The 14,301-nt window shown below is 37.5% G+C and overlaps 1 protein-coding gene across 12 annotated transcripts in view; it reads left to right on the plus strand.

Moving 5' to 3' along the window:
* The window catches only part of ADAM32 (ADAM metallopeptidase domain 32), a 188,978-nt gene that overhangs the window by 88,400 nt on the left and 86,277 nt on the right, over positions 1-14,301 (plus strand). For all 12 annotated transcript variants that reach the window (XR_012007696.1, XR_012007693.1, XR_012007695.1 and 9 more), the window contains one exon: positions 3,829-4,006. Coding sequence is in view for 8 of the 12 variants with exons in the window: in XM_072776543.1 (XP_072632644.1) it covers positions 3,829-4,006 (178 nt within the window). In the remaining 4 variants the exon portion in view is untranslated. The remainder of the gene's footprint in view (positions 1-3,828; positions 4,007-14,301) is intronic.

Here is a 14,301-nt window from a genome sequence, read left to right on the forward strand (position 1 = left end):
CAAGGCAAGATTTGCTCTCCTGTCTGGCTGCATCATTTTACAACAAGGCAAAAATATTTGGAAGGAACATGAGGTTATCAGTTATTTAATGAAATTGAATTATTTTATTAATATTGCTTTTTTTCATTCCTTGCTAAGACCAATTTCATTAAAGTATGGAAGTTTGATTGAAAAAGAGGATATATGGGACTCCTGGGTGGCTCAGTGGTTGACTGTCTGCCTTTGGCTCAGGGCATGATCCTGGGGTCCCAGGATTGAGTCTGGCATCAGGCTCCCTGCAGGGAGCCTGCTTCTCCTGCCTATGTCCCTGCCTCTCTCTCTCGGTCTCGTGAATAAATAAATAAAATCTCTCTCTTTTTTCTTAAAGAGGAAGATATACCATTTTTCAGAATGAAATACATTGAGGGGGAACATGGGCTTTAGAATCTTCCACTTGTTTGTTACTTTTTCTCTTAGTTTTCTCATCTGAAAAAATGAGATCATGATAGCTACATTGTACATTATACATTATTTGTGGAGACGTAATAAAGTTACATCAAAGTTATTTATCATTGTGCTGTTATCTCTTTTTTTTTTAATTTTTTTTTTCTTTTTATTTTTTTTTATTTTTTTATTTTTTTATTTTTTATTTTTATTGGTGTTCAATTTACTAACATACAGAATAACACCCAGTGCCCGTCACCCATTCACTCCCACCCCCCGCCCTCCTCCCCTTCTACCACCCCTAGTTCGTTTCCCAGAGTTAGCAGTCTTTACGTTCTGTCTCCCTTTCTGATATTTCCCACACATTTCTTCTCCCTTCCCTTATTTTCCCTTTCACTATTATTTATATTCCCCAAATGAATGAGAACATATAATGTTTGTCCTTCTCCGACTGACTTACTTCACTCAGCATAATACCCTCCAGTTCCATCCACGTTGAAGCAAATGGTGGGTATTTGTCATTTCTAATAGCTGAGTAATATTCCATTGTATACATAAACCACATCTTCTTTATCTCTTATTTAAGGAGTAGGGAAAACCTAGGAGGAGATACAAGAATAATGAGAACATGGAATTTAGGGGGGGAAATGTAGAAGAGAGAAAGGCTCTGAAAGGAAAATAGAAAATGAAGTAGTGGAGAAGATAAACTTTTTTTTCAAAATGCTGTCAAGAGCTAGGCTTAACCTAAAAAAAAAAAAAATGGTAGAGAGCATTTTCCATTTCCAATGGGAAAATACCTTTACTTTTTTCTATCACTTAATTTTTCTGTCTCTGAACCCAGAACTTAGGCTGGGTAAGCTTTTATAAAACAATTTGGGAACCAAGCTAATATAGCATTAGAATTCAAAGTGTAAAATTGCAACAAAATAAATGGAAAAAAACCTCCATATAACTAATTACAAGTAATCTTTGGGAACACGTGTTCTTAAGAACTGCTGTTTTAGGGAGCAAAAAGAGATTACATATAGTTGACTAAAAATCATTTCCAGAGCCAAAATATAGTTTTCAATTAAAATTTTCCACACCTTTCAATTTCATTTTTAAGATGATCAAAGCTTATGGTTTATAGTAAAAAATATATTAATATTTAATAGTAAATATTTTACTATGTAATATTCAAAGAAGAATTTTGGGGTAAAAAATACCTGAACTTGTAGTCGTAAACAACTGTGTGTGAATGCTGATCCTGCTGATTTACAAACTGAATGAATTTTGTGAGGTTTTAGCTTTTCCGAACTTTAGCTCAATTTCTAGAGAAAGTTGGTGACCATACATCCCTGATGTGTAGTGAGGATTAAATTTTCAAGTATATAAAATATCTGGCTAATAATAGGTGCTCAATAAATGTCAATTTCCTCCTTGTCTGATAGACTTTTACTACATATTAAAAGTAACTCAGGGAAATATTCTGTGAAGTTATCTTTATTAGTGGTATGTGGACATAATGATATAAAATGCTGATTAATATACCGTTTCTCTGAGATCTGTGAATAAGCTCAAGACTAAGTACAGTATAGTCTATTTAATAAAAGTTTTTTGTTAAAAGAAACCACTGGGTGGCTCAGCGGTTGAGCATTTATTTACCTTCGGCTCAGGGCCTGATCCCAGGATCCGGGATCAAGTCTCACATCGGAGTCCCTATGAGGAGTCTACTTCTCCTTCTGCCTATGTCTCTGCCTCTCTTTCTCTCTGTCTCTCATGAATAAATAAATAAATCTTTAAAAAAGTTTTTTGTTATTATGAAGAATCAATAAAAAATTGTTTGCTAAGTACTGTGCTTGTAATAAGTAATATCAACAATAAAGATGATAAAGTTCCTGCCTCAAACAACTTACTACTTAATGAATCATCTATCATACAATATGATATATATATAGTATCATATATATATATAGTATATATATATATATAGTACATTATATATAAATAGTACAAACCTGTGAACAAATACTGAAAACACATTGAAATAGATTCAAACTTTCAAAGGGAGTGATTCTTAATTTTATAATGATCAGGGGAAAGACTGAGGGAATAGAAGAGAAATTTGAAGAATTGTTGATCTATATCTGAGAGTTGACATAAATAGATACAGCATTTTCTCCATTTCTAGGCAAAAGGCATTTTATACATATGTAAATATTTTTCTCTATACACAATAATTTACTAACAGTCATGCCCAGAAATAAAATTTTCTCTTAGGTATGTAGTTTGTAATGCATATAAGGATAAAGTTATCTATTCTTAATTCTTTTATTGTGGTAGGAGCAGGTAATAGGAATTCTCTTAAAATTTTAAATGTGCAATAAATGATTGTTAACTATAGGTACCATGTTGTACAGCAGTTTTCTAAAGTATACTCATATTGAATAACTGAAGCTTTATGCCCATTGAATAACTAACTCCCCATTTCTACCTACTCCTAGCCCCTGGCAACCACCATTGTACATGGTGCAAATTCTGCATCCATGAGTTTGACCATCTGAGATATATATGTGAGATCATGCAGTATTTGTCCCCTGTTAACTGGCTTATTTCACTTAGCATAATGTCCTCATTGTTCATCCATGTTGTTGCATATGGCAGGATTACCTTTTTTTAAGGCTGAATAATATTCATTGCATGTATATACCACATTTTAAAAATCCATCTGTTAATGGACATTTATATTGCTTGTATATCTCTGCTGCTGTGAGTAATGCTGCAATGAACATGGGAGTGCAGATATCTCATTGAGATTTATTTCAGATATATACTCAGTATTCAGATATATACTCAGATAATTCAGATATATACTCAGGATTGCAGGATCATATGGTAGTTCTATTTTAATTTTGTGAAGAATGCTTCTACTGTTTTCCACAGTGAAAATTCCCCAATTTACATTCCTGCCAACAGTGTACGAAGGATTCTCATTTCTCCATATCCTTGCCAAATCTGATCTTCTTTTAATGATAATAGTCATCTTAACAGGTGTGCAGTGATATCTTATTGTGGTTTTGATTTGCAATTCCTTGATGATATTGAACACCTTTTCATTTTTGTGTTGGTCATTATTTTAAATAATGATCTATTCAAGTCTGTGCCTATTTTCTAATCACTTGTTTGATTTTTACTATTGAATTGTACTTAATTTTATTTGAATGAGTACATGTCATGTATTCTAGTGATTAAAATTACATGACCGACTCAGGAATAATTTTCACCCCTCCAAAAAAAATTTGACCCCCAAGCATTGGTTATAAACATTTATTGTTACCTATTAAATTTAACATTTTGAAATTAATTTATATAGAGTTGTGCTTTCAGAAGTGTACTGCCAATGACATTGTATGGATTCATCTCTAGGCGATCAAGTGGTGTGAAGACTTTTAGCAGTTGCAGTTTGAGTGACTTTGAAAATTTCATTTCAAATATGGGTGCCAAATGTCTTCAGAATAAGCCGCAAATGCAGACAGCTCCAACATCAATCTGTGGCAATGGCAGAGTGGAGGAAGGTGAAGTGTGTGACTGTGGTACTGAGGAAGTAAGTCTGATAAATAGGAAAGTTAATTAATGAATTTATTGTTTAAGCTCATCTCTTTGTCATAAATGTTACATATCTAAAAATGACTGAGTATCGTGCAGAATATTTATACTAAGTGACATCAAGTTTGAAACACATATAAGAATATACTATATAGTTAACAGTTTGACGGATTTTGAACAAGTATAAAATGTACTCCCAGAAATTATTGCTGAGTCTAAAATGAACTCTTCTTGTGTTCTAAATATATAAGATCTTTCCAAACCTGTGCTTTAACCTTTGGAAATGTTATAAATGTTTTATTGGAGGTTAATGGGTCAGTCAACCATCAAGTACCTTTAGAGTATTATTTCACAATAGAATCAGTAATATGTTAAGGGAAGGCTATTATATTACAGTCTGAACATATGGTGATTTTAATTATTCACTTGGTAGTGAAGCTCTGAAAATATAGTGAATGTAAAAGGTCCAGATTGTGGTACTTTTAGGCAGTTCAGTATTTGCAGCCATACTGCAGATACTGTACATTTCCTTGATTACAAGGTAGGTGGAAATGATATTAGGGTGTGATACATATATCGGTCTGAATATACTTGTATCCATGTCACACTGTTTTAATCACTTTGCCTTTCTATTATGTTTTGCCATTTGGTAGAACAAGCCTCCCTCTTAATTCTTCTTCCTGTCTTTTCTTCTTCCTTCCTTTCTTTGTTCCTCCCTTTCTGTGTTCCTCCCTCAGTCACTCCCTTCCTTTGCTCTCAATTTCTTTCTTTTAAAATATATTAACATACAGTGCTATAGTAGTTTCAGGTACACAGTAAAATGATTCAACAGTTCTCTGCATTTCTTGATGCTCGTCAAAATAAGTGTACTATTAATCCTTTTAATCTGTTTTCTTCATTCCTCTGCCTGCTTCCCTGTAGCAACTAACATATTTTTCTCTATTTTTTGTGTGTCATTTTGTTGTTTTTGTTAATTTGTTTCTTAAATTGCACATTTGAGTGAGATCATTTGGTATTTGTCTTTCTCTGATTGATGTATTTCATTTAGCATTATACCCTCTAAGTCCATCCATATTGTCACAAATGTCAGGATTTTATTGTGTTTTTTTTTATGACTGAATAATATTTGGTTGCTTAACATCTTTGAATAGCAGGCATTTTAAAATTTTTTATGAAGACCATTTTTTTCATGCTTTTTGTGTCCTAAGAAATCTTTGTCTACTCAGGGTCATGAATATTTTCTCCTGTGTTTTCTATGGGAAGTTTTGCAATTATCATTCGCATTTAGTCCATGATCCACTTGAGTGTGTTTTTGTGTTTGGGAAGATTTTGTTGAGGTTCATTATGTTCCATTTGAATATCAAATTTTTCTAGCAGTATTTGTTAAAATGTCTCTTCACCATTGCACCACCTTAGCATTCATATGAAAATAAATTACTATATATTTGTGTCTATCCCTGGATTCTTTTCTGTTTATTTATGTAACCATACTTATGCCAAATCTCTATGGTATATATCTCTAGCTCTTCTGTAATTCATCTAGTTTTTCTATAGTTTACATATTGCTAGTATAGAAAGTACAATTGACTTTTGTGAATTTATCTTGGATCTAGTGTTGATTAGAAATGTTGAAAATGATCTTTATTTTTATTTTGGAAGGGAAAGCTTTCTGACTTTCACCACTAAAATATAATGTTAGACAAACATTTTTGGTAAACAGATGGTCTTCTCATGTTGAGGAAGTTCTTTTCTATTTCTAGATAGATGAGTGTCTCAAATCAAGAATTAGTGTTGTATTTTGTCCTATGTCTTATTTTGGTGTCTATGAGCTAATCAAATGAGTTTTCTCCTTTTAAGAATTAATATGAGTGTATTTTATTCATTGGTTTTTGAATACTAACCCAACCATGCATTCTGACATTAGCTTCACTTGGGTAATTCTGTATATATATTGCTAGATTTAATTTGCTAATATTTTGTTGGAATTACAGCACAAGGGAATTGTATTTGCAATCAGTTTTTTTTCTTGAGATATTTTCTGATTTAAGCATCAAGGCAATTCTGAACTCATAGAATGAGTAGGAAAGGGCTCCGTTACTCAGTACTTTTTAAAAAATTCTTTTGAAAAAATAAAATTTTTAAAATTTAAATTCAGTTTGCCAACATGTACTTTAATACCTATGCTCATCACATCACTGCCCTCCTTAATGCCTGTCACTCAGTTACCCCATCCACCCACTCACCTCCCCTTCAGCAACCCTCAGTTTGTTTCCCAGATTTGAGTCTCTCATAGTTTGTCTTCCTCTCTAATTTTCCCCAGTTTTCCCTACTTCCCTTATAGTGCTTTATATTATTTCTTATATTCCACATATGAGTGAAATCATATGATTATTGTCTTTCCCCGATTGACTTATTACACTTAGCATAATACCCTAGAGTTCCATCCATATTGAAGCAAATGGTAGGTATTCATCCTTTCTGATGACTGAGTAATATTCCATTGTGTGTGTGTGTGTATAGATATATATATACACTCACATATATATATCTATATATATATATCTTCTTTACATCTATACATCTTTATATCTATACTTCTATACATCTTCTTTATCTATTCATCTGTTGGAAGACATTTCAGCTATCTCAGCTCCTTCCACAGTTTGGCTATTGTGGACATTCTTGCTATGAACATTGAGGTGCAGGTGTCCCATCATTTCACTACATCTGTATCTTTGGGATAAATACCCAGTAGTGCAATTGCTGGGTCATAGGTAGCTCTATTTTTAACTCTTTGAGGAACCTCTAGACTGTTTTCCAGAGTGGCATACCAGCTTGCACATCCCTTCTCCACATCCTCGCTGTCATTTGTTGTTTCTTGTCGTATTAATTTTAACCATTCTCACCTGTGTAAAGTGATATCTCATTATGGTTTTGATTTGTTATTTCCTGATGGCAAGTGATGTGGAGCATTTTTTCATGTGCCTGTTGGCCATGTGTAGATAGATCTTCTTTGAAGAAATGTTTGTTCATGTCTTTTGCCCATTTCTTGACTGGATTGTTTCTTGGGTGTTGAGTGTGATAAATTCTTTATAGATCTTGGATACTAGCTCTTTATCTGATATGTCATTGCAAATATCTTCTGTGAGCTGTTTCCTTTGCTGTGCAGAAAACTTTTTTGTCTTTTTTTTTAATAAATTTATTTTTTATTGGTGTTCAATTTACCAACATACAGAATAACACCCAGTGCTCATCCCGTCAAGTGCCCCCCCAGTGCCCGTCACCCATTCACCCCCACCCCCGCCCTCCTCCCCTTCCACCACCCGTAGTTCGCCTTCCAGAGTTAGGAGTCTCCATGCTCTGTCTCCCTTTCTGATATTTCCCACACATTTCTTCTCCCTTCCCTTATATTCTCTTTCACTATTATTTATATTCCCCAAATGAATGAGAACATATAATGTTTGTCCTTCTTCGATCGACTTCCTTCACTCAGCATAATACCCTCCAGTTCCATCCACGTTGAAGCAAATGGTGGGTATTTGTCGTTTCTAATGGCTGAGTAATATTCCATTGTATACATAAACCGCATCTTCTTTATCCATTCATCTTTCGATGGACACTGAGGCTCCTTCCACAGTTTGGCTATTGTGGACATTGCTGCTAGAAACATCAGGGTGCAGGTGTCCCGGCGTTTCATTGCATCTGTATCTTTGGGGTAAATCCCCAGCAGTGTGCAATTGCTGGGTCGTAGGGCAGATCTATTTTTAACTCTTTAAGGAACCTCCACACAGTTTTCCAGAGTGGCTGCACCAGTTCACATTCCCACCAACAGTGTAAGAGGGTTCCCTTTTTCCCACATCCTCTCCAACATTTGTGGTTTCCTGCCTTGTTAATTGTCCCCATTCTCACTGGTGTGAGATGGTATCTCATTGTGGTTTTGATTTGTATTTCCCTGATGGCAAGTGATGCAGAGCATTTTCTCATGTGCGTGTTGGCCATGTCTATGTCTATGTCTTCCTCTGTGAGATTTCTCTTCATGTCTTTTGCCCATTTCATGATTGGATTGTTTGTTTCTTTGCTGTTGAGTTTAATAAGTTCTTTATAGATCTTGGAAACTAGCCCTTTATCTGATACGTCATTTGCAAATATCTTCTCCCATTCTGTAGGTTGTCTTTTAGTTTTGTTGACTGTATCCTTTGCTGTGCAAAAGCTTCTTATCTTGATGAAGTCCCAATAGTTCATTTTTGCTTTTGTTTCTTTTGCCTTCATGGATGTATCTTGCAAGAAGTTACTGTGGCCCAGTTCAAAAAGGGTGTTGCCTGTGTTCTTCTCTAGGATTTTGATGGAATCTTGTCTCACATTTAGATCTTTCATCCATTTTGAGTTTATCCTTGTGTATGGTGAAAGAGAGTGGTCTAGTTTCATTCTTCTGCATGTGGATGTCCAATTTTCCCAGCACCATTTATTGAAGAGACTGTCTTTCTTCCAATGGATAGTCTTTCCTCCTTTATCGAATATTAGTTGACCATAAAGTTCAGGATCCACTTCTGGGTTCTCTATTCTGTTCCATTGATCTATGTGTCTGTTTCGGTGCTAGTACCACACTGTCTTGATGCCCACAGCTTTGTAGTACAACCTGAAATCTGGCATTGTGATGCCCCCAGATATGGTTTTCTTTTTTAAAATTCCCCTGGCTATTCGGGGTCTTTTCTGATGCCACACAAAACTTAAAATAATTTGTTCCAACTCTCTGAAGAAAGTCCATGGTATTTTGATAGGGATTGCATTAAACGTGTATATTGCCCTGGGTAACACTGACATTTTCACAATATTAATTCTGCCAATCCATGAGCATGGAATATTTTTCCATCTCTTTGTGTCTTCCTCAATTTCTTTCAGAAGTGTTCTATAGTTTTGAGGGTATAGATGCTTTACCTCTTTGGTTAGGTTTATTCCTAGGTATCTTATGCTTTTGGGTGCAATTGTAAATGGGTTGACTCCTTAATTTCTCTTTCTTCAGTCTCATTGTTAGTGTATAGAAATGCCATTGATTTCTGGGCATTGAGTTTGTATCCTGCCAAGCTACCAAATTGCTGTATGAGTTCTAGCAATCTTGGGGTGGAGGCTTTTGCGTTTTCTATGTAGAGTATCATGTCATCGGCAAAGAGGGAGAGTTTGACTTCTTCTTTGCCAATTTGAATGCCTTTAATGTCTTTTTGTTGTCTGATTGCTGAGGCTAGGACTTCCAGTACTATGTTGAATAGCAGTGGTGAGAGTGGACATCCCTGTCTTGTTCCTGCTCTTAGGGGAAAGGCTCCCAGTGCTTCCCCATTGAGAATGATATTTGCTGTGGGCTTTTCATAGATGGCTTTTAAGATGTTGAGGAATGTTCCCTCTATCTCTACACTCTGAAGAGTTTTGATCAGGAATGGATGCTGTATTTTGTCAAATGCTTTCTCTGCATCTAATGAGAGGATCATATGGTTCTTGGTTTTTCTCTTGCTGATATGATGAATCACATTGATTGTTTTACGAGTGTTGAACCAGCCTTGTGTCCCAGGGATAAATCCTACTTGGTCTGGTGAATAATATTCTTAATGTACTGTTGGATCCTATTGGCCAGTATCTTGTTGAGAATTTTTGCATCCATGTTCATCAGGGATATTGGTCTATAATTCTCCTTTTTGGTGGGGTCTTTGGCTGGTTTTGGAATTAAGGTGATCCTGGCCTCATAGAACGAATTTGGAAGTACTCCATCTCTTTCTATCTTTCCAAACAGCTTTAGTAGAATAGGTATGGTTTCTTCTTTAAACGTTTGATAGAATTCCCCTGGGAAGCCATCTGGCCCTGGACTTTTGTGTCTTGGGAGGTTTTTGATGACTGCTTCAATTTCCTCCCTGGTTATTGGCCTGTTCAGGTTTTCTATTTCTTCCTGTTCCAGTTTTGGTAGTTTGTGGCTTTCCAGGAATGCGTCCATTTCTTCTAGATTGCCTAATTTATTGGCGTATAGCTGTTCATAATATGTTTTTAAAATCATTTGTATTTCCTTGGTGTTGGTAGTGATCTCTCCTTTCTCATTCATGATTTTATTAATTTGAGTCTTCTCTCTCTTCTTTTTAATAAGGCTGGCTAATGGTTTATCGATCTTATCAATTCTTTCAAAGAACCAACTCCTGGTTTTGTTGATCTGTTCCACAGTTCTTCTGGTCTTGATTTCGTTGAGTTCTGCTCGAATGTTAATTAACTCTCTTCTTCTGCTGGGTGTAGGATCTATTTGCTGTTTTTTCTCTAGCTCCTTTATGTGTAAGGTTAGCTTTTGTATTTGAGTTCTTTCCAGTTTTTGAATGGATGCTTGTATTGCGATGTATTTCCCCCTTAGGACTGCTTTTGCTGCATCCCAAAGATTTTGAACAGTTGTATCTTCATTCTCATTAGTTTCCATGAATCTTTTTAATTCTCCCTTAATTTCCTGCTTGACCCTTTCATCTTTTAGCAGGCTGGTCCTTAACCTCCATGTGTTTGAGGTCCTTCCAAACTTCTTGTTGTGATTTAGTTCTAATTTCAAGGCATTATGGTCTGAGAATATGCAGGGGACGATCCCAATATTTTGGTATCGGTTCAGACCTGATTTGTGACCCAGTATGTGGTCTATTCTGGAGAAAGTTCCATGTGCACTTGAGAAGAATGTGTATTCAGTTGAGTTTGGATGTAAAGTTCTGTAGATATCTGTGAATTCCATCTGGTCCAGTGTATCATTTAAAGCTCTCGTTTCTTTGGAGATGTTGTGCTTAGAAGACCTATCGAGTATAGAAAGAGCTAGATTGAAGTCACCAAGTGTAAGTGTATTATTATCTAATTATTTCTTCACTTTGGTTATTGATTTAAATATTTGGCAGCTCTCACATTCGGGGCATATACATTGATGATTGTTAAGTCCTCTTGTTGGATAGATCCTTTAAGTATGATATAGTGTCCCTCTTCATCTCTCACTACAGTCTTTGTGGTAAATTTTAGTTTATCTGATATAAGGATGGCTACCCCTGCTTTCTTTTGAGGACCATTCGAATGGTAAATGGTTCTCCAACCTTTTATTTTCAGGCTGTAGGTGTCCCTCTGTCTAAAATGAGTCTCTTGTAGACAGCAAATAGATGGGTCCTGCTTTTTTATCCAGTCTGAAACCCTGCGCCTTTTGATGGGGTCATTAAGCCCGTTCACATTCAGAGTTACTATTGAGAGATATGAATTTAGTGTCATCATGATAACTATTCAGTCCTTGTTTTTGTGGACTGTTCCACTGAACTTCTTCTTAAAGGGGAATTTTAAGAGTCCCCCTTAAAATTTCTTGCAGAGCTGGTTTGGAGGTCACATATTCTTTTAGTTGCTGCCTGTCTTGGAAGCTCTTTATCTCTCCTTACATTTTGAATGAGAGCCTTGCTGGATAAAGTATTCTTGGTTGCATGTTCTTCTCATTTAGGACCCTGAATATATCCTGCCAGCCCTTTCTGGCCTGCCAGGTCAGGTCTCTGTGGAGAGGTCTGCTGTTACCCTAATACTCCTCCCCATAAAAGTCAGGGATTTCTTGTCTCTTGCTGCTTTAAGGATCTTCTCTTTATCTTTAGAATTTGCAAGCTTCACTATTAAATGTCGAGGTGTTGAACGGTTTTTATTGATTTTAGGGGGGGATCTCTCTATTTCCTGGATCTGAATGCCTGTTTCCCTTCCCAGATTAGGAAAGTTTTCAGCTATGATTTGTTCAAATACATATTCTGGCCCTCAGTCCCTTTCGGCGCCCTCAGGAACCCCAATTAAACATAGGTTTTTCTTCCTCAGGCTGTTGTTTATTTCCCTTAATCTATCTTCATGGTCTTTTAATTGTCTCTTTTTTCCTCAGTTTCCCTCTTTGCCATCAACTTGTCTTCTATGTCACTCACTCGTTCTTCCACCTTGTTAACCCTTGTCGTTAGGACTTCTAGTTTGGATTGCATCTCATTCAATTGATTTTTAATTTCTGCCTTATTGGATCTAAATTCTGCAGTCATGAAGTCTCTTGAGTCCTTTATGCTTTTTTCTAGAGCCACCAGTAGCTGTATAATAGTGCTTCTGAATTGGCTTTCTGACATTGAATTGTAATCCAGATTTTGTAACTCTGTGGGAGAGAGGACTGTTTCTGATTCTTTCTTTTGAGGTGAGGTTTTCCTTCTAGTTTTTGCTCAGTGCAGAGTGGCCAAAAACAAGTTGTATTGGGAAAAGGAGAAAAAGAGAGGAGCGAAAGAAGGAAAGAAAAGAGAAAAAGAAAAAAGGAAGAAAAAAAGAAAAAAACAGAAGAAAAAGAAAGAAAAAAATGGGTGGGGGAAGTAAACAGAAATCAAAAAGCAAAAAAAAAAAAAAAGAAAAGAAAAGAAAAGAAAAAACCACGGGGGAGTGTCTTCTGATTCTGTATACTTTTAGTCCCTTGACTTCCCCTGGAACTTCTCCGTCTAGTTGGTCTTCTGGGGGAGGGGCGTGTTGTGATTTTCAGGTGTTAGCACTTGGGGAAGCTGCTCTGCCCCCTGCCAGTGGGGGTTGTTTACCCCGTGAGGCCCCAGGAGAAACAACCCCAGTGGCGGGGCCAGCTCTGGTAACCTGGATTCAGCCCCCACAGTAACTACGGAGTTCTGCATCTGCAGGGCCTGGATGCTCCGGGGGCGGGGCCGCTGATCTGCTCAGCTCGGGGCAGGAGCGTCCTTGCTGTCCTGGGCCCTCCCGGCCTCTGCCTGTCCCGGGAGGAGGCCGGATCCTGGGCTGTGTTCCGGCGCCCAGTGCTCCGGGACCTGTGCTGTTGGATTCGCGCTCCGGCAGCGCAGCCCCCTTCACGGAGCTACTGCCGGAGCCTCTTCGAGCTTTTCCCGGTCCAGCGGTGAGCCCTGCAGCCCTTTAGGGAGCTCGGCGCACTCTCCTGGGCGCGCAGGTGTCTGTTCGTGTCCCAGGGAACTTGAGGACATCCCCGCCCTCCTGGGGTCCTGCTCCAACTCCCTGCGGGCGCCTTTCCGCCTGGGAAGATGGGTGAAGCTCCTGTTTCTCCGGGAGGGAGCTCACCTGTCCTGGGGACTCACCCCGGCCTTAGCCCGGCTCCTCGCGGGGCCCCTCCCCCTTGGACGCCTTTTGTTTCTTTATCCCATCCCCCCCCCCCCCCCCCCCCCCCCGGTCTTCCTACTTGGATAGAAGCGCGAACTCTTCTCACTGTAACGTTCCAGCTGTTCTCTCTTTAAATCTCAGGCCGAATTCGTAGATTTTCAGGATGATTTGAAGGTTATCTAGGTAATTTGGTGGGGACAGGTGACTTGGGGACCCTACTCTTCCACCATCTTGCCCCTCCTCCAGACTTTTTTGTCTTGATGAAGTACCAATAGTTCATTTTTGCTTTTCTTTCCCTTGCCTTTAGAGATGTATCTTGCCAGAAGTTGTGATCGCGAAGTTCCAAAAGGTTGTTGCCTGTGTTCTCCTCTAGGATTTTGATGGATTGCTGTCTCACATTTAGGTTTTTCACCCATTTTGAATTTATCTTTGTGTATGGTGTAAGAGAATGGTCTACTTTCATTCTTCTGCATGTGACTGTCCAATTTTCCCAGCACCATTTATTGAAGAGATTGTCTTTTTTCCATTGGATATTATTTCCTGCTTTGTCAATGATTAATGGACCATAGAGTTGAGTGCCCATTTCTGGGTACTCTGTTCTGTTCCATTGATCTATGTATTTTTGTTGTGCCAGTACCATATTGTCTTGATGATCACAGCTTTGTAATACAGCTTCAAGTCAGGCATTGTGATACCCTCAGCTTTGTTTTTCTTTGTCAACATTCCTCTGGTATTTGGAGTCTTTTTCTGGTTCTGTGTAAATCTTAAGATTATTTGTTCCAACTCTGTGAAAAAGGGCCATGGTATTTTGATAGGTTGAATGTGTAGCATAGACATTTTCACAATATTAATTCTTCCAATCCATGAGCATGGAATATTTTTCCATTTCTTTGTATCTCCCTCAATTTTTCTTATAAGTGTTCTTCAGTTTTTAGAGTACAGATCCTTTACCTCTTTGGTTAGGTTTACTCCTAGGTATTTTATGGTTTTGGGTGCAGTTGTAAGTGGGATTGATTCATTAATTTTTCTTTAGTCTCACTGTTAGTGTATAGAAATGCCACTGATTTCTGGGCATCAATTTTGTATCCTGTCACATTGCAGAATTGCTATATGAGTTCTAGCGGTTTAGTATCATGTCATCTGCAGAGAGGGAGAGTTTGACTTCTTACTGGGCAATTT

Source organism: Canis lupus, chromosome 15, assembly GCF_048164855.1.
Source record: "Canis lupus baileyi chromosome 15, mCanLup2.hap1, whole genome shotgun sequence".
NCBI lineage: Eukaryota > Metazoa > Chordata > Mammalia > Carnivora > Canidae > Canis > Canis lupus.